Source organism: Manduca sexta, chromosome 18, assembly GCF_014839805.1.
Source record: "Manduca sexta isolate Smith_Timp_Sample1 chromosome 18, JHU_Msex_v1.0, whole genome shotgun sequence".
NCBI lineage: Eukaryota > Metazoa > Arthropoda > Insecta > Lepidoptera > Sphingidae > Manduca > Manduca sexta.
This window is the reverse complement of record NC_051132.1, coordinates 2,985,232-3,010,642: the sequence shown is the minus strand read 5'-3', so window position 1 is coordinate 3,010,642 and position 25,411 is coordinate 2,985,232. Positions and strand designations below refer to the sequence as shown.

At 35.1% G+C, this 25,411-nt stretch overlaps 3 protein-coding genes across 7 annotated transcripts; 1 reads left to right on the top strand and 2 right to left on the bottom strand.

The window, feature by feature from the left end:
- Positions 1-2,495: 2,495 nt before the first annotated feature.
- LOC115454735 (facilitated trehalose transporter Tret1-like) lies at positions 2,496-8,955 on the top strand. The gene is made up of 7 exons (XM_037440097.1): positions 2,496-2,980; positions 3,577-3,729; positions 4,205-4,403; positions 4,754-4,944; positions 6,297-6,676; positions 7,359-7,470; positions 7,948-8,955. The coding sequence occupies exons 1-7, from the start codon at positions 2,929-2,931 to the stop codon at positions 8,214-8,216; spliced, it is 1,356 nt and encodes a 451-aa protein (XP_037295994.1). The 5' UTR covers positions 2,496-2,928; the 3' UTR covers positions 8,217-8,955.
- On the bottom strand, positions 8,507-15,988 carry LOC119189694 (facilitated trehalose transporter Tret1-like). Of its 5 annotated transcripts, none has more exons than XM_037440092.1 (8): positions 14,815-15,454; positions 14,273-14,428; positions 13,529-13,727; positions 12,494-12,665; positions 11,168-11,186; positions 10,695-11,083; positions 9,925-10,036; positions 8,507-9,715 (listed from the first exon to the last, which is right to left on the bottom strand). In XM_037440092.1, exons 1-8 carry the CDS (start codon positions 14,867-14,869, stop codon positions 9,441-9,443), a joined length of 1,377 nt encoding a protein of 458 aa, XP_037295989.1. In that variant the 5' UTR covers positions 14,870-15,454; the 3' UTR covers positions 8,507-9,440. The 5 variants fall into 5 exon arrangements, with proteins under 5 accessions (XP_037295989.1, XP_037295991.1, XP_037295988.1 ...); XM_037440094.1 differs by having other exon boundaries at positions 13,584-13,727; positions 14,671-15,449; XM_037440091.1 differs by having other exon boundaries at positions 10,695-11,090; positions 11,175-11,186; positions 14,273-15,988.
- Positions 15,989-17,185: 1,197 nt separating this feature from the next.
- LOC115453714 (facilitated trehalose transporter Tret1) lies at positions 17,186-22,543 on the bottom strand. The gene is made up of 7 exons (XM_037440099.1): positions 22,418-22,543; positions 21,389-21,544; positions 19,825-20,023; positions 18,980-19,170; positions 18,507-18,895; positions 18,179-18,290; positions 17,186-17,963 (listed from the first exon to the last, which is right to left on the bottom strand). Exons 1-7 carry the CDS (start codon positions 22,470-22,472, stop codon positions 17,737-17,739), a joined length of 1,329 nt encoding a protein of 442 aa, XP_037295996.1. The 5' UTR covers positions 22,473-22,543; the 3' UTR covers positions 17,186-17,736.
- Positions 22,544-25,411: the final 2,868 nt, after the last annotated feature.

Sequence of the window (25,411 nt, the reverse complement as noted above, 5' to 3'; positions counted from 1 at the left end):
AACATCAATTTCACAATGATTTCAGTATTTATGAAATAATATAGTTAGATATTCCTTATTATCTACATCGACTTCAAGGATTACTCTATTGAAACGTAAAGCATTGATATAATTTAATATATTACCCTCGTTTGTTAATTTGATAGAATCAATCGTTTTTTTTTATTGCTTTAAATGACGGTACGTGCTTTTCGTTCGCCTGATGGTAAGCGATACGACCGCCCATAAACAGTAGAAACACCATACAACACCTTGAATTACAAAGTATTGTTTGATACAATACTTGAATTAAAGACAGCTTAAATGTGACAGCTAGTCATGACCGAGGCTAGCGGACTTCTTATTGATATTACAGAAACCTTCTCCATCGTGGGCATCTATAGAGCTCCTTCCTTCAATTACAAATCAGGTTTCATATCTTCTCTTGATAACATACTTACAAATCTATCCGCTAAAACATCACTCATCGTTACAGGCGACCTAAACATTGATATCCTATCAGTAGATCACAATAAACACGATCCTACAGAAATAAAGCCATGCTTTATAAACAGTGTTGCCAAGTGTTTGCACTTCTACTAATATTAAATATTTATTCTAAATAGTATTCCTTATTTGGATGAATAATCTTTTATTTTTCACGTATATTTAATGATTTTAGAATAAACATAATTATATTTACATAATAATTATTTTTATGTATTTTATGTATTTTAATAAAACCTTTCGTATAATAATAATATCAGCCCTGTATTATATACTTGCCCACTGCTGAGCACGGGCCTCCTCTACTACTGAGAGGGATTAGGCCTTAGTCCACCACGCTGGCCTAGTGCGGATTGGTAGACTTCACACACCTTCGAAATTCCTATAAAGAACTTCTCAGATGTGCAAGTTTCCTCACGATGATTTCCTTCACCGTTAAAGCAAACGATAAATTCACAAAGAATACACACATGATTTTTTTTTTTAGAAAAGTCAGATGTGTGTGCCCTTGTGTTTGAACCTGCGGACATTCGTCTTGGCAGTCCGTTCCACACCCAACTAGGCTATCGCCGCTTTCGTATAATTTTAGTAGAAATATTGAGTAAAATTTGCGATTAGTAACTGGCAACACTAATTGTTTGTTTTGATTGAGCCGGCGATACATTTTTAAAGTTTTTGTGTTTATTACGTGTTTTTGAATTATTTAAAACATTTAAATATAAAGAAGATGAGTGAAATGATTCCTTATAAGTTTCAAGTGTGTGAAAGTTTGATAGCCGAGAAGAAAGTAAAGTTAGATTATGATGAAAAACAACAACATTCAACAAGCTGGCGAGAGGCGCGAAACGTACTCCTGAGTTGAAGAACCTTATAAGGTATTTAGTCTAGTATCCACAACTAATTGGCGTGATGGATACTTCCATACGAACAAACATTACCTAAGTTGTATCATTGGCTTTGCACATTTTTCTCGAACGAGACAAGTGTTTGGGATACTTCTGGTTAAGGATAATGAACTATATGTAAGAGATATTCCAATTTACATATTACAATTTATATTTTTTTGCCTTCTTCGTCTCTACGGTCTGTAGATGGGGTCGATCTTCGCACGATCCTGCCCAACGCCATCCTTCTGCAAAATAACACACTACCTGAGCATCACCTGGTACAAGGAGACCAGCTCCGGCGGTCCATGGCAAATTATTATAGCAAATTCCATCGCCCGACGAGAGGTTACCAGTGTGTACATGCCCTAACTCGTCTAATCCTTGAATATTGCAAAAGTTGTGCAAATATTATGCAATGTTTTAAAATATCAAGTCTCAAAATAATCGACGACGCAATCATGGTGTTAATAATCTATATATTTATCTGCTATGTATCTAAGTCTTTATAAATAAGGTCGTCAATTGTAAAATACGCATCGCAAATATTATACAGTGTATTTTTTCATAACAGGGTTTAATATCGTCCAGGTAAGTCCGTCATCGGATAACAATCAGTATCGCTTAGCATCTACCATCATCTTACCTTTTGTGTAAATTCGCCCGTTTTCTTGTCGACTGTACATTATGTTCAAAATTTCGGAATGACCTGCATTGAGCTAATGCTTCACAAATTATGGATAGTCTCTTGAAAGTTAACTTGAAGTTTCAGTGGTTAGAGTAACTGCCCTTTCTGTCCCATTTCAATATTCCACCCTGTATATCTAATATACATAGCGAAATATATATCTGACTTCCTACTACATATCTATACTATTATATAAAGCTGAAGAGTTTGTTTGAACGCGCTAATCTCAGGAACGAGATCGAATGACAAAAAGTATTTTACTGTTGGATTGGATTTATCGAGGAAGGCTATATAACATTAAGCTATGACCAATAAAAGCGGAGCATTAATGATTTTATTTATTAATTTTTGAAAGCTTCCGTTTCGTGCGCTGCGTAAACAGTTCAAGTTAGGTAACAACGTATGGTGGAATTGTTCTTTTTTGAAGTCGAAATATGATGTGTCATGTCTCAACGCTCATAGATGGTGTAATCAGTATAAGTTGTATAATATTAATATTATTTTGATTTGTTTAGATAGGCCTGAGAATGCGGGACTCACAACAATTTATCCACGTTTCGATAAGAGATAATGATCTGCTACACACAATATAATAGTTTGACGGGTTTGAGTATTTTATTATTCAATGGTCATTCGCATCATGAACTCAAAAATACAATAATTATATATGAATAAATATATTTTTCGTGTTTAATAGTGAATGAATGATCCATTTATTAGACTTACGATTAATTTTACTTAGTTAAAAAATAAAAATATATGTACATTTCAATACAGTGAGTGACCATTTTTTTAAGATATATAAAGCGACTTTAAAAAAGAAGGAGGTTCCACAATTGGTCGTATTTTGATTGTGTGGTGCTGTTCAAAATGATTAAAATACCGCTATATATGAGAAAGCAAGTGTTTGTAGCATCATGTGGTAAGTATTTTTTAAACTAATCCGTCATGCCCATTTTAAGATAGTTAATAATAAAGAATGTAAAAAATACGAAACTTATTCTGCTATAATAATTTATTTTTTGTTATTTTCTGAGAGATTCATGTTCTAAATTGAATTAGACATTGTTTTTTTTTTTTAATAATAATTATAATTTTAATGTCATCGCCTTCCAAAAAGCTATGACGATGACCTCCTGACTTAATATTGCTAGGAATGATTTTATAGTTTAACTTCGGCTTGTCAGTAAAACAATTCATTACTGTCTTTTACTATGGATAACATGTGGTCTGAAAATCTTTTTCTGTCATAAATATTCCACTATAGACTTTTCCTGAACTAAGTTGCTAAACTAGAAGGGGAATTAATTAAAAAAAAAAGCCAATATACTAGTTTCCTTCATAATTTTTGTAATCACCGATATCTGAATACTATTAAAGAATCACAATAAAATATGTGTATATAGAAATAATTCCCGGATTACAACATTGCTGGTTCCAAAATTTCTGGATAACATGAAATAAATACTCATAAAATAGGTACCAGTTTAAATACTAAAGTGCATTTCTATTTTTAAGCATACCTTGGGCAGATACTATGCGGGTACGTCGGAGGGTGGCCAGCAAACGCGATTGTGAAGCTCCAAGATCCTGAACAGACACCTCTACCTGAGGTTCTTGATGACTCTCAAGCATTCTTAATTGGACCGTTAACTTACCTTGGTCTTGTAGGTGAGTTTAATTTTTTTTACATAAGACAGTAGGCAAAAAGCTTTGTACAACTGTTAACGCTAATTGAAAAAATTCCAGAGTTTCTTGCCTGTTCTTTTCTGGTGAGAACAGCTTTCCGAACTGGTGGCAGAGTTAATATTGACGGAATCTAAATAATGTATATTTTACGGATTCAAACAAATAATTTCATTTAAAAAAAAATGGGAATAACATATCCTATCGATATATCTATCGATATCTTATTGCCATACATAACGTTAGCGTTAACGATTATAGAAAGACAATGTAGCTATGGTCCTAGTTGTAACTCCAATGAACCAGCGTTTTTTATCGTTTTAATATTCCTGGACCATTCCTGGCTTTTTGTCTGAAAACCGTGTGGTAGGGACTCTTGGATCAAAATTTGAGTGTGGAATACCCTGGTCTACCCCCAAAAAAGGAGGAAACAAATGTTGATGTATATATTTATTGGCAGGACCATATGTTGCTGGATATCTATCAAACGTTAAAGGCAGGATACCTTGCCTGTTGCTTGGTGGTGCGCTGGGCACCATCGGTTTTTTCCTGAAGGCAGTGGCTAGCCATGTGGCCATAGTATATGTTGGAAGGGTCATGGCTGGACTTAGCTCTGGAATAATATTTGTCATTAATTTGGTTTATGTAGCTGAGATACCGTGAGTATAAATTTTCGATAGTTAGAGTCAGATTTCAATATTAAGTAAGAGATTTTCAAAATTGAGCGTGTGAATTCAAAATCATGTTTTGTATTTTTTAAGATTGTACTTATTGAATTTAATTTTTTAAATTCTAATCCAAATTTTCTTTAATAAAAGAACAAAGAGAAAGCTAATTCTCGTTTGTAGTCAGACTTCCATGACGCAAATAGTCTGTGAGCAAAGCAATTTATTTGCCACTTAAGTATCAGAACCCTTAACTTGCATCTGAGCTGCAAGCTTGAGACAGAGGTAGAAACGCACTCAAGTGTGACATGTTTGCTTTCAATTAAAGCAACTTATAATTTCAGATCAACAAACATAAGAGGCATATTGCTCGCTGGTACAGGCGTGTCCAACTCCCTGGGCATGTTAATTGGCTACCTAGTTGGGGGATTTGCGCCTTACGCGGTGACTGGTTGGGTGGGAGTCGGTATAAGTGCCTCATTCTGTGCCGCGACGTTCATTATGCCAGAATCACCGTATTTCTACCTTTTGAGAGGTAAGTTGTTTATATGTCGGTGGCGTAGTTGTATTGCGCATGCGGTACGCATCTGGGCTCAAGCTGGGCTAAAATAAAAAAACAAATATTACCTGACTATATCTGTCAGTCATATAATTAGTCAGTGTAACTACTAGACATCATGAGAGTTAACATCTCATGTTTCAGGATAGCGAACGCAGTAGAATACCAAACAATACTTTGTAATTCGAGCGGTTGGATGGTGTTTCTACTTTTTATAGGCGGTCGTATCACTTACTATCACGCGAATGACAAGCTTGTCTCGTCATTCAAAACAATAAAAAAAAGATGACAGTCGCAGCTCGGAGTAAGGAAGTTGGTGTTACCTCCGTGCCTCGGAAAACATATAAAGTCTGCGCATTTTTCTCCAGTCGTGTTGGATTGTTGTCGTTTTTCTTCGTTATTACTAAATAATAATCGTAATAAATTTTTAACATAAATTATCGCACCATTTGTGATATCCATGAGCCATAACTTGAATTTAAAAAATCTGGATGTTTGCAGACTACAAATGCTTTCCATTACAACGATTGACAACTCAATATTATGTATTTCTCGGCAGCATATTTCATATTTCGAGAATAGGCAATGAAAGTCGCAAATAAATTGACTTCCTTATACGCCTTCGTGATGAGATCTTGAATGCAAAATCTTATCTAAATGTATTTGATATAAGTGAAGCTATTCTGTGTAGTATTGATCAATATCACTGATAAACAATATATTTATATATCACTATGCTGATGCACTTTGATTAAGTAGCGTACATTTATTAAAATGATAAGATCCTTATACACACACTCGCGTCTATTCCCTAAAGGAGTAGTCCGAGGTGGAAATAGTGCGCTCACGTGCTTGTACTCAATCCTTTGAGGTGGTGGAGGCGATCCAGTCCTATAGAGGGTACTAATTTCAGACTCCAAGTTGATACTTAGAACAAACCTGGTCGATTCAATACCGTAACTATAGAGCGATGCTCGTACCACGCACCTCTAAAGGTAAAATACTCTAAACGCGAACATAACACAATTACGCCTCCAAGACCGCCCTACAATGTTTATATATAAATTGCAACATATAAAATGAAAAACATTAATTTTTTTTGGCTTTGAATAAAATAAACAATTATTAGACAATTCATAACTACAATAAAAAATAATTGAGCTTTATACACGATTCAATAAGAAATTATTAAAACTTAACAAATGTAATGCTCTTTCGAATTCTTGTTTATATGTTTATAATTTATATGCAGGATAAATTTTTTGAAGTTGATGCCGTATTTAATTGTATTATTAAGATCGACATGAAGGTTATTATGTTTATTACAGATGAAGGCGATAAAGCCAAGGAAATTCTAATCAGTTTGGGAAGAGAAGATGACGTAAAAGACATTTTGTCTACAAAGTTAGATGAACCCGTGGGAGTCCTGGAAGCTTGGACCGAAATTTTCAGCGTAAAGAGTAACAGAAAAACTATAACGATCACAATGACTCTAATGGTACTACAGCAAATGAGTGGTGTGATGGTGGTGTTGCTGTACGCCACGTCTATCTTCGACCTGGTCAATTCCTCATTAGAATCTCATATTTCTGCAATTATCATAGCAGTTACCCAGCTTTGTGCCAGTTGTATTACTCCGATATTTATTGAGAGATCTGGCAGAAGAATACTTCTGTTGCTCACGACTGCTACATGCTGCATAAGTTTGGTAAGGATAAAGTCTTTAAATATTTGAAATGTCTAATCACTTGATATTTTATCAAAATACTATAATTACCAAAGAAGAAAGAAGAAGAAAATATAGGATATGCTATCGATTTATAGTGATGAATAGATTATGAAGAAATTATTGGACTAACTCCATATAAAGTATTCCATCTACTACACCGTTTCATATTACCACCGTAATAGAAACGTATCGGGCTAGAAATAACTCTTTACTCTTCACATTGAAAAGTATGAGACTATGCTTCCTAAACCGTTCCGACACTAATCGAAAATCATGTGATTGAAGGCATAGGGAGTGCACTTGTGTATTGCGCACCCACTTGTGTGCTATTATGTCTCCCTTCCACTTTCTTAAGCACGTAAAGCCATTGGTCCTGCGCCTGTTCTATCTCCGGTTATGTTGGATTGCGGTCTCACCGGATTTCACCTGTGCATTGCGCACTTACTCGTGTACTATAATGTCTCCTTACCTGGCTAATCTCCATTAAGTTTTGCAGCCGTGGCCGAAATTCATTCATTCATATCTCCTGCATACCTGACCGATCTCGGTCAAGATTGGCTATTGTAGCCAAAATTCGACTAGCAGGGGATAGATTGCTAAGTGGAAATAACATCAAGGGTATGGTTCATGTTTCCTTACTATAGAAATCTTCCGTTTTCAGATACTGCTTGGTCTTTACTTCTACCTCGTGCATATTGACCACCCATCTACAGAATCCATACAATGGCTGCCGTTGGTGACACTCATCGCTTTCATCATGTCTTATAACTTTGGTGAGTATCGATATGTAAAATGTCAAGATTTTCAAATTTCAAAATGTGGTATCAGGAATTATACATAAAGCATTAAAACCAATCAATTATTAGACAATTCATTAGGCTAGGCTCAAACGAAGTTATTAATGTCGTTATACATTTCACACTTCAACAAGTTATCTCTGGATCTTTAACCATAAACCAACTCCTAAAAAGTGCAATAGCAATACTTTTTGCTGGTACAATTTTATATCTGCCCGAATAGTCGTTACCGTACACAACATTTTAAAACCCGCCATAGTGGCCCACATAGAGTATCACGCTCTGGGATCAGACTATGTTTATCCGGTTGCTACAGGCCGGCATAGTTGTATACACTACTGAGAGGTTATCTCTCGTCAGTCAACATTCTATAGGACACTTCTTACCATCAGGTGCAGTGGTGTCTATGTAAAGTGCACACAGTGCACGTGTAAAAAATAAAAATATTTTCAGGGTTCGGTATTATTCCTGGAACTTTCAACGGAGAGATGTTTGATACGAAAGTGAGAGGACCCGGGGCAGTTCTCAGTACCACTGTAAGTTGGATGTTTGGATTGGTCGTCGCCTTCACCTACAACATCATGGTTGACAATTGGGGCAGTTATACAACATTTTGGATTTACGCTGTTATGTGCGCAATAGCTTTCTTCTTCACAGTTATATTTGTGCCGGAAACTAAAGGCAAAAGTTTAGAAGAGATAAAAGAAATGTTGAGTAGATAGTTTTAAGTTAATATTTATTTAATAGGATAAAAAAGAGATATTACAAACATGAAAATGTAAATCAAAACAGCATAATATTGTACTAACAATAGGAACCCTCAATCAGCACTTTATTGCACAACGGTCTAACCAATACTGCAGCACTGATTTTCGATGAAGGACCGAGTGGACATACGAATACCAGGTCGTTATGCACATCAATAATTACTATACAAAAAGGGCTAAGATCCTGAATGCAATATAAAATGGTGGAATAATCCGAAGATAGCATTCGTTTTAAATAAAATAAATAGTTTTTGTAATTTTTTTATTTATAATGTTTATAGGGGTAAAAGGAAGATAAAAATGCCATTTATTACACAAATGTGTATGATAATCAATATTGAAAGTGACATTATTGTATAATATTGTTGTTTTGCATAACTTCTCTCTATATAAATATACAATTAGGTATTATATTAAAAATAGGTCAATACATTCCAAGTTGTATATGGAGTTAAGTTGAACGCATAGGGTTCTACGCGAATGTGAAATTTATTTTAAAGAAACATAAATGTTGTTTTTTATTGTATTTACATAATTTGTTATTGAAACAGACTACCTTGTTAATTGTTAAATATTAAGGTAATCTTTAATTTTGCAAAAAAAACTTAGATAAAAACATTATTACATGTAATTGGTGTGATATATCGTGCTTTCAAATGAAATATTCTCAAATAAAAGAAATTTCTTCCTAGTATAGGTAAATCTTTCATTTATCAGTTTCATTTTATAAGTATCCAATCCTCGATGAGCCTTTTTCTAATACACGTCAAGTTTTACACTCTACACACTACTTCTACACTCTTCTATCCCACTCTATTCTATTTAGTTCAAGATATCTTCATCCTTTGACACCTTCTTTTACCATATCATCGGCCAGTTATAGGTTACAGTTGTAAGTCTCCGATCACCATTTTAGAACCTTTCTATTTCATCTGGTCATTTATTTCCTCCCTGTTTGACCACAGACTTTAAATATAAACAAACGAATGTACACGTGTCAAACGCATGGTAGTGTCCAAAGTTTTTTTTTTATTAATTGAATGTATTTTTAATGCACTTTATATTTATAAAAGTAGTAGCTTTCTGCACTCTTTCTTCATACAAACTTTATATGTGCCAAATGTAAATTTTCATAGAAAGGTATACAAAGTTGTTGCTTTACAAATAAATTCATGGATTTCAAAGTTTTTCTTCCATAATATTCCCAATTTCTACTAAAGTCTTCCCTTTAGTTTCGGGGACGACGATAATAACAAAAGCCAAGGCAATCGCGTTTGCAGCCGCGTAGATCCAGAAAGTAGCATAGATTCCAATGCCATCCACAATGTAGCCGAAAATAATAGTTGATATCAATCCAGTTGTAAATCCAATGCATATAGTTATGGAGCTTCCGAGGCCACGTACGGAAGGACTAAACATTTCCCCGGTCAGTGTATTAGGAATTATTGAGAGACCTGTCAAGAAAAAAGTAACGTTAAACATCATATACACAAGATAAACAGTTTTCTAAGTTTTTTTTTAATACAGCCATGGAAAATGCATAGTCCAACAGCGAAGACTTCGAAACGTCGCGTCGGGAAAAAATTTAAAACAATTCTAAATCTAGTTTTCTTTAGAATGTAATTTATTATTATAATTAGTTTCATTCTAAACAATTACTTACCAATACTGTAAAAGAATAAAGCCGATACCAAATATAATAAAGGAAGCCATCCCAGCCATAGAACTATTGAATTTCCTATGTGGTCTAGGTAAAAGTATGCCCCCAAGACAGTCTGAAAATAATTATGTGAAAATGTATTAACATTTCTGAATATCTTTTTCATATTTTATGTTATTTCTATTTATTATATCAAAAGAGCTAAATGCTACTTATATTACAAATGCAAAAGTTTGTGAGGATGAATGTATGGATGTATGGATGCATATATGTGGGTTCCTTTTTCACGAAAAATGTACTGAACGGAATTGGATGAAACTTTATAGTCCATTGGTTATACATCAAAATAATACATAGGCTGTAATTTATAATAATTTTGTGTAATTTGGTCATAATATAACGATACGTTCAAGTAAGTCGGAAAACATTGCTATCTTGGCGTACGCTGTCTAAACCGTTGGAGTTAGACAAATATGATGTACCATAGAATTGTTTGTCTTAAATAGTTCTAAATAAAAGTCCGCGACAGCACAAATCAACCTTTTATGTGGAAGCCATTATAAGCAAAATGGTGAGCCATAAATATTATTAAATCGGATAATTTTTATCGGTATTTTATCCTGGAAACTCCTTCACGCGGGCGAAGCCGTGGGCAAAAGCTAGTTAAATATATATGTACACAAACATGCAATTAATGGTTTTAAATTAATTCCTTTTGTTCAACAGCATTTTTGTATAATCTATTATTACTTTACTGGTATTTTATAACTGACCATCGAAGCGCAGCATCCAGCCGTTGAAATTATTAGTAATATCCTTCTTCCGTGTTTATCAATGAACATTGGAGAAAATATTGCACTGAACAACGACGTTGCTCCGACTATCATGGTAGCTATATGAGGTTGTATCGACGATCCAGCGCTGTTGAAGATAGTCGTAGCGAAGAATATGACAGCTATGTTTCCACTTGATTGCTGGAATATGTATAAAGGGATTGTGACGCAAAGAGCCCTTCTGTTTCCTTTGTCAATGAACAGTTCCCTTAAGAGATAAGAATTAGTTTTAGTTTTAACAGCTTGCTCCATCATCTTCTTCAGTTCTGTGTCGATATCTTTGTCTCTCCCCAATTTGTGAAGAGATTCTTTCGCTGCTTCTTCATTACCTTTAATAAAATCATCGTAATCCAAATTAACATTTTGTTGAAACCTTTATAAAATCAAATAATGGAAAATATCTAATTTCTTACCTTTAATGACATGATATACCTAGTCTTGCCATAAATATTGTAATAAAGAAAAAAGAAAATTGTTAACTGCAAATAACATTTATTACTTTTACAGTGTGTCAGTTTAATACATAAATATAAAACAATTAAAAATATAAAAAGCTTATTCGAAGTGGTCTCCATTGGCTGCAATACAGTCCTTTAAACGATGAGGCCAGTTATCAATAGAAGCACGCACTCTTTCCATGGGAAAATTCTTCACTGCCAATCGTATAGATTGTTTTAGGGACTCCAAATTATCATGGCGTTTAGAGCAAGCTGTACTCTCTAAAACTGACCACAAATCATAATCCAGCGGATTAAGATCGGGACTAGACGACGGCCAGTCTTCAGCTCTGATGAAGTCCGAAACGTTCGATTCCAACCAAGACTGCGTGGACCGAGCTTTATGACCCGGCGCCGAGTCTTGCTGGAAGGACCATACTTGGTTATTGAACATGGTGATGTTAAGGGGCTTAACTACCTTCTCAAGAATGGTATCTTGATACACTTGTGCCGATGTTTTGATACCTTTTCACAAAAATATGGCTCAGTCACTCCTTCATAGCTAACACCCCACCAAACCATCACTGAAGTCGGATAATGTCCACGTTGCACTCTGTCGACTAATTGGGAAGCTTCCTTAGAGCTTTGAGCATAAATACGGTCATTTTGTTTGTTAAAATGTTGCTCAATTGTAAAAATTTTTCTCATCCGTAAACAAAATTTTTCTGTGACCTCCCTTGCGTACCGCTTCAGTAGTTGTTTCGATTTTACCACCCTATTCTTCTTTAAATTATCAGTTAAGAAATGGCCAGTGCGTCTCTTATAGGCTGCAAGTCCTAAGTCATCTTTTAAAATACGCGACATGGTTCTAGGTGCTATCTTCATTTCCCGAGATAAAATCTTTTGCTTTCGGACAGGATTTCTTCGAATTCTTTCCCTTACTGCTTTGACCACCTTTTTCGTACGAACACTACGTGGACGGCCAGATCTTTTCTGTCACAAACAGAGGAGGTCTCATTGTACCTATTAATAGCCCGGTACACAAACATTTTACTAATACCAAGTGTATGGAGAGTTTTAAAAATTGCATTTGGCTCCATACCTACTTTGTGTAATGCTATCACAGCGATTCGGTTCTCTTTATCACCCCACACCATTTTAATATCGCAAAATATTTTACAATGTATTGGCGCCAAAATGAGAAAACACAATGAACAATCGTATAAAAATGACAGATTCGAAATTCAAATGTAATATTTTTTTATAATTAAGTGTAACAGTATTTATGGCCAGACTAAGTACTGGAGATTCGGGTAAAAAGCAGCTCGCAGTAACATAAACAGCACTAATTCCAAAAAACACGTATCCGACTTGTGTGTACGAGACGTAAGGACCCACGCAGTACACTACAAAACCGCCGAACGAATGAAAAATGCTCGTCGATGTCATCAACATGCCGCGTATGTTTGGGGATCTGGGGAACATTTAATATTATAAGCAAAATCATACAAGCAAACACCCATACCTTGTGTCCTCGAAACGGAATGGGAAGGCACAGTTATGCACGCACATTTCACGTTTATATTCTGTCCTCCGCTTGGTAGCATCGAGCATAAAATCCAAACTTCGGGCTGATATTGTACAGAAGAGCTCAATATTACTCTACCTGACTGGTCATCGAACTGAAACTACCCAGGATGTTAGAGACACTTTAAAGCGTAGGGATTAAAAAACATAGGAATATAACAACTATTTAGTTCATGGAAATTCGGTTATTTCTACTAACAGGGTATTGGAGTAATTCTTGCTTTTTACTTTTGTGAAATATTTACGTCATATATACTCTAGCACAGGAAGAATAATTATAATCCGGTAAAAAGTCAACAAGTTATAAACCTTTGCATATCGGTAGAAGGTGTAAATGTCATCAAAAGAAAAAAGATGCGCAATACGCTCACGTGACGTCATAGGGAATTACGACGAGTAGGAAAGAAAGAGATGACGCGATATTCCTACTACGCACCCACTTCTGGACATTGCAATATTGGAAATATGGATTACAACCTTATTTCTTGACCAATTTTAAATGCAATTTTACAGAAGAGCTTCTTTTAAATACCACTTGATGTTAAATATAGCGTAATGTACGTAATCAAACATAATAAAATACCCTATTAGACTTCGACGATCACGTTTATTATGTCGTCTTGATGTAGTAAAATAAAGAACCAATATCTGAGGGAAATATAAAGTAAGTTTTACATTGAACGCTACAGTTAACATTATCATGTCTATCTTCCAGTCCAAATAATTGTTAAAATATTATAAAGAACTTACGATATTTCTCCAAGATATATAAAAGTAACCAATAAGAAGATAGTAATGCTAGCACCTATACAAATTCTTCCAGCATAAATCATGCCTAATGAAGTAGGGAAATTCACTATTAGATGTGAAATGAGCATAAGAACTCCGCTGAGTATGATACAGGGTCGGCGACCGATCAAGTTTGCTGTATAGCCGGCGATGATAGCTCCTGGAAATATATTTTAAAGGTTAACTGTAATATAGTTATTAAACATCATTTTCCATAGCGTCGGCTTACTGGAAGAACTCACTAAACCAAAAATTATCCAGTTCTGTTAATAACGCCCTGAACATAATATAATATTTAACATACTATCTTGATTTTAAGAATAAAAATAATATCTAAGATGATATAGGGAAAATAATGTAACTACAACTAAAAGTGGCTTAATTCATACTTTTTATTTGTCAGTTAATGAGTTCTTGCAGTAAATCGACGATAGATTCCACACTAAATATACTTGATCTTTCGCTCACGGTTTACGTGAAAAAGCTTTCCGAGATAAAAGTCCCGTTGTATATTTTTTGGGGATTTATGTAGCGTATATCTTTCGTACGATCTCAAACTATCCATACCAAATTTAATTAAATAGGTCAGTTCAGCCGCAACAGATAAACAGACGGACACAGTTACTTTCTTATTTTTAAAATAGGTATGAACTAGGTATTGTTTGCGACTTCTATAATATATAAATATTCAATACATCTCCTTACCAACATCTCCTCCGATCAAAACTAAAGAAGCAACCCATGATGCCTCTGTTGCTGATATAACACGAGACAGAGGCGTCTCCTCGATATTTAAAAGCTTAGGAATGATAGGACCAGTCCAATATATTTCATACCCGACCAATATATGGCCGATGTTTACTGAAAAATTAACAACACTTTTAGTCCCAACATTGAATACGATGTATTTACTGTAATAGATACACCGGTAATTGAAGACAGTATCACAGGAAAGGTAAAACAGAATACTGATACTAGATAGATAACAGAAAATAAAACAAAAATAAACACCACAAATTAAAACTGATTTACAGTCGATGACAACATTCGCGTAAACGTAAGAAATCATTAAATTGATGTTTAGAAATGACAGTATTTTGAACCTTAGAAACAGTCTTGAAGTTATTCCACTAACACAAACACTTTATGAACATTTTCAGATCAATAGCTATTAATTCTTCTTGATAATGACGACTTTAAAGAAGTTTTTCAAATCTTCACAAATTTACTATAACACAAACACTTACAGCAAGCGGTGATAAGTAGTTGCCGTTTAACATAAGGTTGTATGTTGCAGAACATGTTTCTACAATAACTAACACTGTTATCATTAACAGAGATCTTGTTAACTTAGGGTTTAGGCTCATATCGTGTATTTAGAAAACGACGTCATCTAATCTCAGATTATGTGTACAGAACTTAAAGGTTTTATACCTTTGGTACTTTCTCAACCCTGTTTGGTGATAGATATGTATCCAAGACTGCGAGTAATTGTCTGTTAGAATTTTAATGTGTGTTTTAATACTTTGACCAGTTTTTCGCACCAACATTAGGAGAATTCAAACGATTCGTTAACGGTGCAGTGCAGCGTCCTATATACAAATAACTATGCCACGTTGTACGTGTTGCGAACTGAGACATGAGGCAGGGAGGCGTGATTCGTAGGAACGCCGGAGTGCCAACGTGACGCCGCCACGCAGCGACAATATACACGGTACTCCAGCACTAACAGTAAAGAATTGTGTCAAGCATTGGTATCAACTAACGGTATAACGGCGAAGGAAAACATCGTGAGGAACCTGCATACCTGCGAAGTTCTCTACAGGAATTTCGAGGGTGTGTAAAGTCTACCAATCCTCACTAGGCCAGCGTCGTGGACTAAGGCCTAATCCCTCTCATTAATAGAGGAGGCCCGTGCCCAACAGTGGGGCAGTATATAATACAGGGCTGATATTATTATTATTGGTATGAACTGACCGCCATTTTCAATGTATCTGCTTTTTTCCATCTATCTCATAATAATTGGACCAATCAACAAGAAAAATCAATTTTATAGGCACGCTTATAAATAAGTTATATTGATCGGTTCATTCAGGATCAGATTAATGATTGAGGTAGGGGTGAATGTGGTGTTTAGGTATTTCCCTATAATTTTTATAAAATAATGATAAATTAGATACATAATTTTATAAAATAATAAAAAATACAATGTTGATATTGCCCTATTTTCGTTTCAAAAACACTCACGGAGTTCTGTTAAAATTGATTCAAAAATGTTCTTAGAGTGGGTATACTGTAACGTATAAAGTCCTGCAGTGGGTACAGTATTGCTATCGAACGTGAATTTTATTGTGTGCTACAATAATAAACCATTTGTACCTTACGTAGTAAGTTATACGTTATAGTTTCTTTCATTCTTAAAACCCCTTCTTCATTGCGTATTTAATTATGTATCTAGTAGTTTTGGTTGCAAATTTAAATGTTATGTACTTTAAGAGGAGATGCACGGAGCCAATAATTTTAGTAACAATTTATTGTACAGCCTGAATAGGTACTACCGTAACGTCTATTTCTGCCGCGAAGCAGCAATGTGCAGTCACTATTGTATTCCGGTTGGAAGAATATTGTAGCCAGTGTACCTACTGGACATAATAAGACATGACTCATGTCTCAGGATGGCGAGCGCAAATACTTTGTAATTCAAGGTGTTGGATGGTATTATTACTGTTTATGAGTGGGCGTATCGCATACCATCATTCGAACGGCAAATTCGTCACGGCATTCAAAGCAAAATTATAAAAGAAGAGTGCATCATGTGATCTCGCCCTAACTTCTCACAGAGTGACTATCGTGCCATTATATTAACAGGCACTAAGCATTGCTTCCGGCTTCACCAACGTCATTTTATTTACCCAGGATAAAAGTCCTACTATGACCTTTTCCGGGATCCAGAGTAGTGTATAATTAAACCCAGTTATTCCAAAATATGTAAAAATTATTTGTTAAGGTTATAGCTGAAGGTCCATTTTTCATACATTTTGTTTCACCTTTAATCTGGGTAACTAAACAAGTATTGACAAGTAAAGAATTTAAATTCACGTCTAGTTAGTGATTAGTTCTCGCAGTTGAAAGAAAAACGTAAAAATAATTAATATGCATGGATATTTCGGCCTTTAAAATTTCGTCGTATTAAATTTACTAGACGTGAATTTAAATTCTTTACTTGTCAATACTTGTTTAGTTACCCAGATTAAAGGTGAAACAAAATGTATGAAAAATGGACCTTAAGCTATAACCTTAATGTTTAACCCTCTCATTAGTAGAGTAGGCCTGTGTCCAGCAGTATAATAGTAAGTATATTAAGCTACAGGACTGGTATTATTATTACCTAGTAAGATCTATTACGAAATTGCAATAGTAATCAAAATGTGACGCTATATTATACGACCTTCCACTTGAAGTTTAGGGTACATAGAACTAAAGCATCTATTTTTATTATAATATCGTTATTTTACATAACTTCTCTCTATATAAAAATATAATTAAGTGTTATATTACAAAATAAATCTATACATTCCAAGTTGTATATAGAATTTTAAGTTGAACGCATACGAACGATTCTGCGTGTATTGTGAAATGTATTTTGAAGAAAAAGTAATTATATTTTTTACTGTATGCATACAATTTGTTATTGGTACATACTACCTTTTTAGTTGTTAAATACTTTGAGGTTAATCTAAATAAAAAAAATATCTCTAATAAAAGTTATTCCTTACAAGTATAGGTACGTCTTTCAGTTATATATATCATTTCATAAGTATCTAATCCTTAATAAGCGTTCCGCTTACACCTCACATTTACAAGTCTTCATACCCGTTTAGGAACTCTCCCATTCTATTCTATTTGCTTCAAGTTATCATCATCCTTTTTCCACCTTCGTTTACTATATCCTCGACCCATTTTTTTCTAGCTTACCCACAAATTTATCACCAGTTGTAGATTTTCATATAAACTTTATAAACTTTAATTGTGCCAAATTTTATACTCTCCGACCGCGTAATTTTTGTAAAAAGGGGTACAAAGTTTTTGCTTTACATAATATACATAAATGCATTTTATTTCAAAGCTTTTCTTCCATAATATTTCCAATTTCTAATAAAGTCTTCCCTTTAGTTTCGGGGACGACGAAAATAATAAAAGCCAAGGCAATCGCATTTGCAGCCGCGTAAATCCAAAAAGGGAGCATAGGTTCCAATGCTGTCCACAACGTAGCCAAAAATAATAGTCGATATCAATCCAGTTGTTAATCCAATGCATATAGTTATGGAGCTTCCAAGGCCACGTACGGAAGGACTAAACATTTCACCGGTCAGTGTATTTGGAATTATTGAGAGACCTGTCGAGACAAAAGTAACGTTAATCATTATACACATAAAATAAACAATTTTCTAAGTATTTTAATACGGGCATAGGATCTGCAAAGTTCGACTGAAGTCTTCGAAACATCGGAAGAAATTACGACACAAAAATAAAAATTTTAAAATCTCAAAACTAGTTTTCTTTCGAATGTAATTTATTTTTAAATTAGTCTTATTCTAAATAATTACTTACCGATACCGTAAAAGAATAAAGCCGAAACCAAACACAATAAAGGAAGCCATCCCAGCCATAGAACTATTGAGTTGCCTATGTGGTCTAGGTAAAAGTATGCCCCTAAGACAGTCTGAAAATAATTATATAAAAATGTATTGACATTTCTAAATATCTTATTATTATTTTATGTTATTTTTATCCATTATATCGGAAGAGGAAAATTTTATAATATAGTATGTATACAAACATTCAGTATTTTAAATTATGTCCTTAGCAATAGCATTTAGCATAGCTCAATAGCATTTTTTATAATCTATTATTACTTTACTAGTATTTTATAACTGACCATCGAAGCAAAGCATCCCGCCGTTGAAATTATTAGTAATATCCTTCTTCCGTGTTTATCAATGAACATTGGAGAAAATATTGCACTGAACAACGACGTTGCTCCAACTATCATGGTAGCTATATGAGGTTGTATCGACGATCCGGCGCTGTTGAAGATAGTCGTAGCGAAGAATATGACAGCCATGTTTCCACTTGATTGCTGGAATATGTATAAAGGGATTGTGACGCAGAGAGCTCTTCTGTTTCCTTTGTCAGTGAAAAGTTCCCTTAAGAGATATGAATTAGTTTTAGTTTTAACAGCTTGCTCCATCATCTTCTTCAGTTCTGTGTCGATATCTTTGTCTCTCCCTAATTTGCGAAGAGATTCTTTCGCTGCTTCTTCATTACCTTTAATGAAATCATAGTGATCCAAATTTACATTTTGTTGAAATCTGTATAAAATTAAATAAAAGAAAATATCTAATTTCTCACCTTTAATGACATGATATACTGGAGATTCGGGTAGAAAGCAACTTGTAGTAATATAAACGGCACTAATACCAAAGAACACGTATCCGACTTGTGTGTACGAGATGTAAGGACCCACGCAGTATACTACAAAACCGCCGAACGAATGGAAAATGCTCGCCGATGTCATCAACATACCGCGTATATTTGGTGATCTGGGGAAAATTTGGTATTATTAGCAAAATCAGACAAACAAACACTCACGCCTTGTGTCCTCAAAATGGAATATGGAGGCGCAATTAATGCACTCGCTTTTTGTGCTGATACTGAACAGAAAAATTCACTTTACCTGCGCGGTGACCGAACGGAAACTACCGAGGATGTCGGAGATAAAAATTAAGAACGAATAATTAATCCTTTAAAAAATCAACAAGTTTTGAATAACGATAGAAGGGGTAAATGTCATGAAAAGAAAAAAGATGTACAATACGCGCACGTGACGTCATAGGGAATCACGATACGTGCGAAAGAAAGAGTTGAAGCGATAATCCAACTAAGCGCCCATTTCTACACATTGTAATATTAGCAATATGGATTACTACCTCATTTCTTGCTCAATTTTAATGCAGTTTTCACAGATGAGCTTCTTTTTTACACTTCTTGTTGTTAAATGTAGGTTAATGTACGTAATCAAACATAAAAAATACCCTATTAGACTGCGACTATCATGTTTATTATATCGTCTTAACGTGGTAAAATAAAGAACCAATATCTGAGGGAAAATATAAAGTAAGTTTTACATTTAACGCTGGAGTTAACATTATCATCTTTTAATCCAAATAATTGTTAAAATATAATAAAAGACTTACGATATTTCTCCAAGATATACAAGAGTGACCAATAAGAACATAGTAATGCTAGCACCAATACAAATTCTTCCGGCATAAATTATGCCTAATGAAGTAGGGAAATTCACTATTAGATGTGAAATGATCATAAGAACTCCGCTGAGTATGAGACATGGTCGGCGGCCGATCAAGTTTGCTGCATAGCCGGCGATGATAGCTCCTGGAAAACATATCAAAAAGATATAATAGAATAAAAATAACTGTAAGTAGCGTATGACTTTTCCAGGGTCTCAAACTATATCCGCCCTGTGGAATGGGGGCGTTTGGAGAATTCCACCACGGTATCCCCTGCCTGTCGTAAGAGGCGACTAATGAGGGACACGAAGGGTTCGTCGGCGGGCAGCAGGGGGCTGTCCGCCCTAGTGCATTTCTGTGCATCCTTTGCACATTTTTCGGTTGACCCCCGGGATGGACGGCAGTGTGTAGTTGGCCTCACGCTGCCGTAGACGCCGAGGGCGTCCTTCGGTGCGCGGGGGCTTCTGAGCCCCCCCCCATAGGAGACGGGCCGCAAGGCGGCACCGCGCAGGGGCGGCTGCGGTCGCAGGCTAGACACTTCAACGTCAGAGGAAGCCCGCAGCCGTCCCTAATGCGCCGAAGAGGGCCACCGCGGAGTTTTAGCTGGTAGGCCGTGCATAGGTTAAGTTGTATATAGGGCTAGGGACTCAGCCCGGCGGTCGCCCGAAGGTCACCATCAAATCCGGGCGGCTCAACGCTGGGCCGTAAGGCACGGTTACCCCAGCATAACCGCTCAGTCGCCCCCCACGAAGGCTGGGCGGTAGTAATAAGGCACTCCACGAAACCAAAAAAAAGGGTCTCAAACTATATAGATACATAGATACACAATTTAATTTAAATCGGTTCCATGGTTAAGCCGCAAAAGCCTAACAGACGGACAGAGTTACTTTCGAATTTACACAATGGATTTGAACTAGGTTTTATTAGCGGCTTCGTCCGCGTAGAGAACCGTTCCCGCTGCAAAAGTCTTCAAATCACTGTAACGATTCATAACGCCAATCCATTTTACTGTTTATCTTACACTTCAACTTTCAGAGTTTTCTCTGACTCGAGCTTTTTTGCTCGGGTTTATTGACCACCTGACCTAATACCTTCAGGGAACAGGTGATTCAGTATTGTTGTTCCCCGGTACCAAAAACTTATCTTACTAATATTATCAATGCAAAAAATTGTGAAAATATTGCAACGTTTGTATGTTTTTAGAAGTTAATACGAAAACAACTGAATAGATTTGGATGAAATTTGGCACACGGGCAGACCATATCCTGGATTAACACAAATGCTACTTTTATCCCGCTGATTTGCCCCCGTGAGAAATAACGGATTTTTAAAATTGATAGCACTGGCGTCGGACTTTTTTTAAGGGGCTTTTATAGCGGGAAAGGCTTTTTATGCGAGTGAAGCCGCTAGCAACACCTATAATATTAGTAAGAAGAATGAGATTTGAAATTGTATTTGGAATTTTATATAAAACTATATCCATATTTTAGTATGCAGTTCATCTTCTTACCAACATCTGCTCCAATTAAAAGTAAAGAAGCAACCCATGATGCCTCGGTTGCTGATATAACACGAGTCAGAGGCGTCTCCTCGATATTTAAAAGTTTAGGAATGATAGGACCAGTCCAATATATTTCATATCCAACCAATATGTAGCCGATGTTTACTGAAAATACAAGTACACTTTACAGTCCCAAAACTAATTTACTGTAATAGATATACCATTAAATAAAAGACAAGTTCACATGAAAAGATAAATAGAATACTCATAAAAGGACTGATAATAGAAAATAAAAAACTAACTACTGTGGAAAAGTCTATAAAACTAGTTTTAATTCGATGGCTAACTTTCACGTAAAACATAAGAAATCATTAAAGCATAGAAGGAAGGAAAAATGCTCCAATGATTATCTGCGACTAGATAAGCCACAAAGCCTTGGCAAAGAACACCGATTCATACCTAGGATGATTTGCGAGTCTATTGAAATTAAAAAAAACATCCAAATGTCAATAGAGAAGATGGTAAGAAACTTGCATAATCCTGGGATCCTGTTCTACAATTTAATTTAATCGCACTCCAAATGACCAGACTTCAAGAAACTGTGAGCTCATTCTGCATCGATCGAACCGTCTACCAATAAAAGATTAAAAAATCCTGTATAATTGAAAAATGAAGGTAGATATTGTAATTGATTTTTCGGACGACCAATACCTCAGTCCCCTTTACCATGAAGGCTGCAGCCCTCGAAGCGTCGAGAGAAATTATAACATAAAAAATCGCGATAAAATCCAAAAAATAATTTAATTTCCAAGGAAAGGATCAGAAATAGCAGTATTTTTTATCTTAGGTGCAGTCTTGAAACTATCCTGTAGACTTAAAGATAATAATATTATATCGACACCGTGGCTGTAATATTTTAAAACTATTTGACTAACAATTACTTTACGAACACATTTTCAGATCAATGAAGCTAATATATCGTCTTAATGACGGCTTAAAAGAGGTGACTCAATTCATCGGAAATACACAAAAACTTACAGCAAGCGGTGATAAGTAGTTGCCGTTTAACATAAGGTTGTATGTTGCAGAACATGTTTCTGCAGTAACTAACACTGTTATCATTAACAGAGATCTTGTTAACTTAAGCATTCAGCTTATATCGTGTATTTAGAGAAAGACGTCATCTAGTATCAGATTATTCGTACAGTTCCGAACTTTGGGGTTTTTTACTTTTTGTACCTCCTTAACATTGCTTTGTAACAGATATTACGTATCTAGACTGCGAAACATCGTCTATCTGAATTTGAATTTCAAATTCTGTTTTTTCGATCTATCTCATTGCATTTATGACCAATCAGCAGTAAAAAATAAAACAATTTTTTTGATATGCTTCGAAATGAGTTATTTTGATTAGTTAATTCTCGGAATCGAATTTAAGACGTTTAAGATTTTTTCCTATAGTTTTTTACAATATCAAAAGAGACATTCGTACTATAGTCTTAGATTTTGAGTTTACCGTTACCATGGTTTGGCAGTTTACTTTTCGAAGTTTACACGCACTCAATGTTCATGCTACCTTACTTTAGTTTCAAAATTACTCACGTCGCGCTGTTAAAATTGATTCAAAAATTTACTTAGATTAGATATACTATAACGTGTTAAGTCGTGCAAATGGTACAGTATTATTAAACTATCGAAAGTGAATTTAATTGTGTGCTACAATTATTAAACAATTTGTACCTTATGTAGAACGTTATATGATGTAATTCTTCCTTTCAAATTCATTTAAACCTCAGATTAATAACTAAATAATCTTGTTCTGACGTTTTAACAGACTAAAGTGACGAGTAATTGGCATAGCCCATTAAGTGTATTTTAGATGCTATTTATTCCAAATTTATAGTACATATAGAAAAAAATAACACAATATTTTTACGATATGTATTCTAACTATACCTGGGCCCTTATTCTGTATGGTAGTGTAAACGCGTAACGCGGCCGTGTCATGTTATCTTCGAGAAATGTGTGTGGAATGGTATTCTCTAAGCCAAATTTCTATAGTCCTAAACATGATGCGTTGCGTGACGTGCTTGTTACGCACTGTTAAAATAACGTGCGGGATAGCGAATAAGGCCCCTGTTTCAAATATTTTAGAAAGTGTATATTGTTTCATTAATGTCATAATGAAAATGTCACTCAAATAATTAATTTTATGCGCTCATACAGTATACATAATTTTAATTTGAAACAACTATTTCATAGACAATTTAATGATTTTGGTAGTTCTAAATTTTCAAAAAGATCTTAAACTGTTTTTTTTTTAATAAATTCTTCGTAAATCTTTGCGAATTCCCGTCGTGAATGAATGAAACGAATATTCATAATCGTTTGCGCGAAGCTCGTGCCTCGGGACTCCCCTTCTTCATTGCTCATTGAAGTGTCTATTTAATAGTGTCGGTTGCAAATTTAAATAATATAAATATTATAGTCTTAAATTATATGTACTTAAGGAGGAGATGCACGGAACCGATAATTTTAGTGGCATTCGATTGTAAAATTAATGACACAATATTCACTTTATAAAAAATTCAAAAATACCGAAGTCAAGATAACATATTGTTCAGAATATTATATATTTTGTTCTCTCTGTTTAATAAATTTCTGCCTATATACTTCTGTTTATATAAAGTGTATACATAAATTTATTTTGTAAGTTAATAGCTTCGTAAAAATTCTTTTGTTTCGCTGGAGGGACGGCCTTAAGAGCGCTGCGGTGCCTGTGTTACTCATCATACCTAACACGAATTTATTAAACATAATAAATGCATCTTGTGATCTCACACTAAGAAGAGTAATTATGAAGCTGTTATATTTATACCTATATACATTAAGTGTTACTTCCTGCTTCACCCACGTTACATTACTTTCTCAGGATAAAAGTCCAACAGTAACCTTTTTCGGGATCCAGAAATTTATAATTCGAGTTATTCCAAAATGTTCAAAACTAACAAAACATCCAAAAATAAGTAATTAATATTTAATATACAGTTAATGCAAAAGAAAAACGTTACTGTTCAGCAAAACACGTCAAAATCTATTTACATCTGTCCTAATTTTTTTATTTGTCTTACGTTTGTTAGCCTAATAAGCGTTGGCTTATAGAAACACTCCGGTCTCTTATAGAAACACTTCGGTCAGCGCTCGAGCCGCTCGCAACCCTTGAAAATTGGTCTTCACATCAAATGCACGCCCATACATAAAGGACATTTGTCGCGGCTCTAGGCACACAATCCAGTGTGTATACCTCATGCTTGTTACTACATATACAGGCGTATAAAGGCTCGCGAATATTTCTTGGCCCTCTCCACTCAGTCCATCCTAAGGTCTCCTTTTCCTTCAACCACACTTCCCTTCCCCACATATACCATACGAACTTTCCCCCATGGCCCTGCAAGATCCCAGTATCCCATTCATGATTTCCCTCGGTATTGACTATGGGATCCAATAAAATTAACCCTTGAAGATGAAGTGAACACGCCGTTGGCAACCCATTAACTTGAATTTGATTAGGAATGAGAGTACTAGACAATCTATCCATTACCGTATTCGTCGGAAAACAGGCTGAAACTATGAGAAGGGTCGGGAAGACGGGGAATGTGGCGAGGATCTCAGCGGCGAGGGCAGAACTGTGGTCTTTTAGAATGTACAAGAGTTTTAGGAACTCTATTTTACGACGAATAGCCAGAAGGACACCGTCCACACATTATTTTTTACACAGAAAAATCCAGCTATAACAAATAACAATCCTCAAATATTTAAAAGTAGTACATTCTAGCAATTCAGTCAAGTTATATAGACATTTTTCTTACATAGAAAAATCGAGCTGTAACAAATAACGATAGAGAAAAGTTTAAAAGTTGTACATTTTGGCAATTCGGTCCAATTATGTTAATCAAAATTTTGGTCTATATATCAGATAAATTTTATTTAAATCCATCTAGTATATTTATGAGGACAAGGCAAAGTGACTCC